The 3,805-nt window shown below is 40.4% G+C and overlaps 1 protein-coding gene across 1 annotated transcript; it reads right to left on the bottom strand.

Annotated features, from left to right (window-relative positions):
- Positions 1–1,932: 1,932 nt before the first annotated feature.
- Positions 1,933–3,805, bottom strand: LOC112418152 (protein MAIN-LIKE 1-like). The gene is made up of 5 exons (XM_024774430.1): positions 3,572–3,805; positions 2,924–3,417; positions 2,688–2,859; positions 2,580–2,604; positions 1,933–2,492 (listed from the first exon to the last, which is right to left on the bottom strand). The coding sequence occupies exons 1-5, from the start codon at positions 3,803–3,805 to the stop codon at positions 1,933–1,935; spliced, it is 1,485 nt and encodes a 494-aa protein (XP_024630198.1).

Here is a 3,805-nt window from a genome sequence, read left to right as displayed (position 1 = left end):
TATATTTGATGCATAAGTATAAGATGGCAACGCTTATCATTTCTATCTATTCTCAGAAATGTGTTTTGAATTATGTATTAAACAAACATATTTCGTCTTATAAAAGAGTAGAACACCCACAAATTTAGATTCAACAGTCTCAAACAACAGAGGTCAATCATGAATGTAGGCAAAATGATCACGACCGAAGACTCATATTCGGAGTTTTCTATTATGAAATAGATTTTGTTAGTACTTTGGGCACATGAGAAGATCCCAACTTAAAAAATTAGTCCATCATGTGGAAGAGCCTTATGGCTCAAGTATTTCATTGAACTCTTTTATATATTTAATGTGAGACTCAAAAACATTGTCACGCCTTTTAAGAGCCTACGTCCACAGTCACTATCACTCTACCGTCACTGATCCAATGGTAGATTTCCATTTTGGTGGCATTATATTTAGTGGTGAACCTTAATCCAACTTATAGATGGTCTTTTACCAACGTAAGGTACCACTTTTTGGTGGTTCCTGCAAGGAAGAAGAAATACCTAAAACTGACTTACTTAAGAATAAATTATTGTAAAAATTATTTTCTTTCTATTCATTTTTTGAAATGATTATAATCAAAAAAATTAGCGTTGAAGTATTCTAACCAATGACTCACTCTAATGGATCTATCTAATTTCTTCTAAAAAAATATAATTTATTGTCTAACTTATCTCAGTCTTTAAGTCACTTGAACTAAGTCTACGTAAATCTTCTTTGGATCAATCTTGGGTCATGATAGATTTTCAATTTGAAAGGTATCTAAGAATGACATTAATATATGAGTATTACTTTTCCCACCATATGCCTTTCCTCGCGCGCCATATTTTTTTCCCAAAATACCATTAGTCCGGATTACATAATCCGAAACCATTCTGGAATATTAATTCCGGATTTATTCGTGGATTTTGGCACTTCATCCACTCTAATGGATGATGATGAGAGTTATGAATATATGAATTCGGATTATATAATCCGAAAAGGGTAGATAACTTCCGGATTATATAATCCGAAAAGTGTAAATCACCCCGTTGAAAGTCAACAAAAGGGGGTGGTGAACGATGGTTCTGGATTATATAATCCGTAAAGTGGTTAACCTGTCTGGATTATATAATCCGGACTGCATCAGTACAGAAGCAGAAGCCATCTGTTTTGACCGAACCTCTGTTTTGGCACATTAGCTTGCTTCTAAATAGACATACCATGCCGGTTACCATATGTTCTAACAGTAACATCAACTTATAACGTAACAATTATCAACACAACATAATTTTCAAACAAAACATTAATCAAATATAATTAAAAATTAGGCTAAAATATGGTTTTGGTCCCTGCAAATATGTCTCGTTTTGGTTTTAGTCCCTCTAAAAAAAATTTGTTGTTTTTGGTCCCTGCAAAATATTTTGTTTTTGAAAATAGTCCATGCAGGGACTATTTCCAAAAAAAATATATTTTGCAGAGACCTTTTTCAAAATTAAAAGATTTTGCAGGGACTATTTCTCTAATAAATGGGTTCAGTCATCATGTGCCACGTGTGCAAATCATCACAAAAGTGGAGCCAGGGACCAAAACCAAAATGAGGCATATTTGCAGGGACCAAAAACAACAAATTTTTTTTGCAGGGACTAAAACCAAAACGAAACATATTTGCAGGGACCAAAACCATATTTTAGCCTAAAAATTATCCAAGATTACATAACATTAAAAATTATCCAAGTGTTACATAATTCAAAATGTTCAAACATACACATAAAATACAATATTATCAGCCCCTAATAACTACACCCCAGCACCTCTGCCACCACCCCTGCCACCACCTTTGGCACCCCTGCCACCCTCAGTAGCTCCCTGACGACGGTAAACTTTCCCATCATGCACCTCTTTCAACGCATCCTCCAAATGCTGTCATTCCTCAGTCCCTTTCGGCACCAGACCACTTCTCATCACAACATAGATGTGGTCTCTGATGCGACTCATCTTTCCGCTAAGTTGTAAGTACCCAAGGTCTCCATCCTCCTGAGCAGCTCGCGCATCAAGGACCTCACGTTCTGGTGGCCTTGGTACCGGTACCGGCATGTCTGGAAGAATCATGTGTGGATGAGACACCTGGTAAAACCACTCGATGTATCCATCTACTGCCTCCACACCATGAATTGCAGTCTCTCCCAACATCTGAGGTGTCAGCGCATAATCAAGTGCACGCCGAAAGCGGTTTGTGATCTCCGCCAAATTAACATCAACAGGTGCACTCTCAATGGGATGTCTCGGTATGGTCTGAAACCACCCAAACTGACGAAACACCCTCTTCGGCAGATATCTCACCATGCGCTCTCCGCATCTCAGCCATCCAGAGTAAAGGCCGACCCGCTCAAACTGACGTGTATGACGGTGCACTCCATATTGGGTCATGACAACCCTCGTCAAATCCAATGCATCTAGATAGTTTCTGTAGTTGTCCACTGTGCCTAAACCAGACAGTGGTAAAAAAAAGCATCGCGTGTGGATACCGATTCTCTATATATCCTTCCCAAACATCCTTGCGCTTCCCATACTTGGGAAGTGATGAAACACCCAAGCCTGCACCAAAGACAACCACATATAAATATACAAACCATATACATTTACATTTTAAAAAATAAAACATAGTTTTTAATTTATACCTGCAACGAAGTCAGATATCCTGCCACCTGACTGCAGTTCCAACGTGTAGTATTGTTGAGCTCCTTATACAAGTGAGCTAGTGCCACAACTCCCCATGAATAACCAGCAACAAGATCAAGGTCTCTGAAGTACTTCAGGTAGACAACATCCACAGCCCACTGGCTTTTGTCACTGAAGATCGTGATCCCCACCAAGTATAGCAAATATATGCGGACAGCCTGCCTGGTCCCGCAACCTCTCCACCTCCTCAGTCACACCATACTCGGCCGCCAAATCGCTCTTCTCCTTCAAACGATCCTTGAATATCTCCTCCAAGTAGACAAATCGACAATGTGCACCTTTGGTCTTTTCGACCTCTTTAAGAGCATCACCCGTACTAGATCCCAAGTACAACTCCATCCATTCCACCGCCTCATCCCGTGATATGGACCCGTGGGACAGGAGCATGCCATCAATGGGGATATGCAGCAAAGAGGCCACATCATCAAGTGTGACTTTCATTTCCCCAAATGGAAGCTGGAAGCTGGAAGTCTCCTCGTGCCACCTCCCCACAAAGGCATAAATTAGATCATGGTCAATCATGATGTAGCTGGTATCCTGGAGCCAACCAAGGTCTGTGGCATGCAATCTGTTCTCCCACCACCGTCCAGCCATGATAGATTTATTTTCTTCATCATGCATCACTTCTATCTTCTTTCTGTTGCTGATGCATTTTAATTTTCCACGCCACTGCAAATAATTCAAATTAATAAAGTGAGTTTAAACTTATGGCTTCACAAACAGATTTAACATTACACAAACAAGCAGTTTCACAAATATCAACATCATTTTCACACAGATTAACATTAATTGAGTTTAAAGTGAATTTAACATTAATAAATACCACGCCATCAGCCGCCTTCCTGGCCACGTGCACATGGTACTTCCACAGCAGGCCAGTCTCATGTGGGCCACCGGGATAGTCATCCAGTGGCTCAGGATCCACCACCTTCTCCTTCTTCTTTCGCCTTCGTCGTGGCTCGCCATCTTTCATTTCCTCGTCCATAGCATGCAGCTCCTCCTCAAGCTCCTGCTCCTCCATATGTTGTAATTCCACATCAGGCTGCTCCTGCTCCAT

The sequence above is a fragment of the Medicago truncatula genome, chromosome 1 (assembly GCF_003473485.1).
Source record: "Medicago truncatula cultivar Jemalong A17 chromosome 1, MtrunA17r5.0-ANR, whole genome shotgun sequence".
In the NCBI taxonomy this organism is placed as follows: Eukaryota; Viridiplantae; Streptophyta; class Magnoliopsida; order Fabales; family Fabaceae; genus Medicago; species Medicago truncatula.
This window is presented reverse-complemented; position numbering and strand designations above follow the sequence as displayed.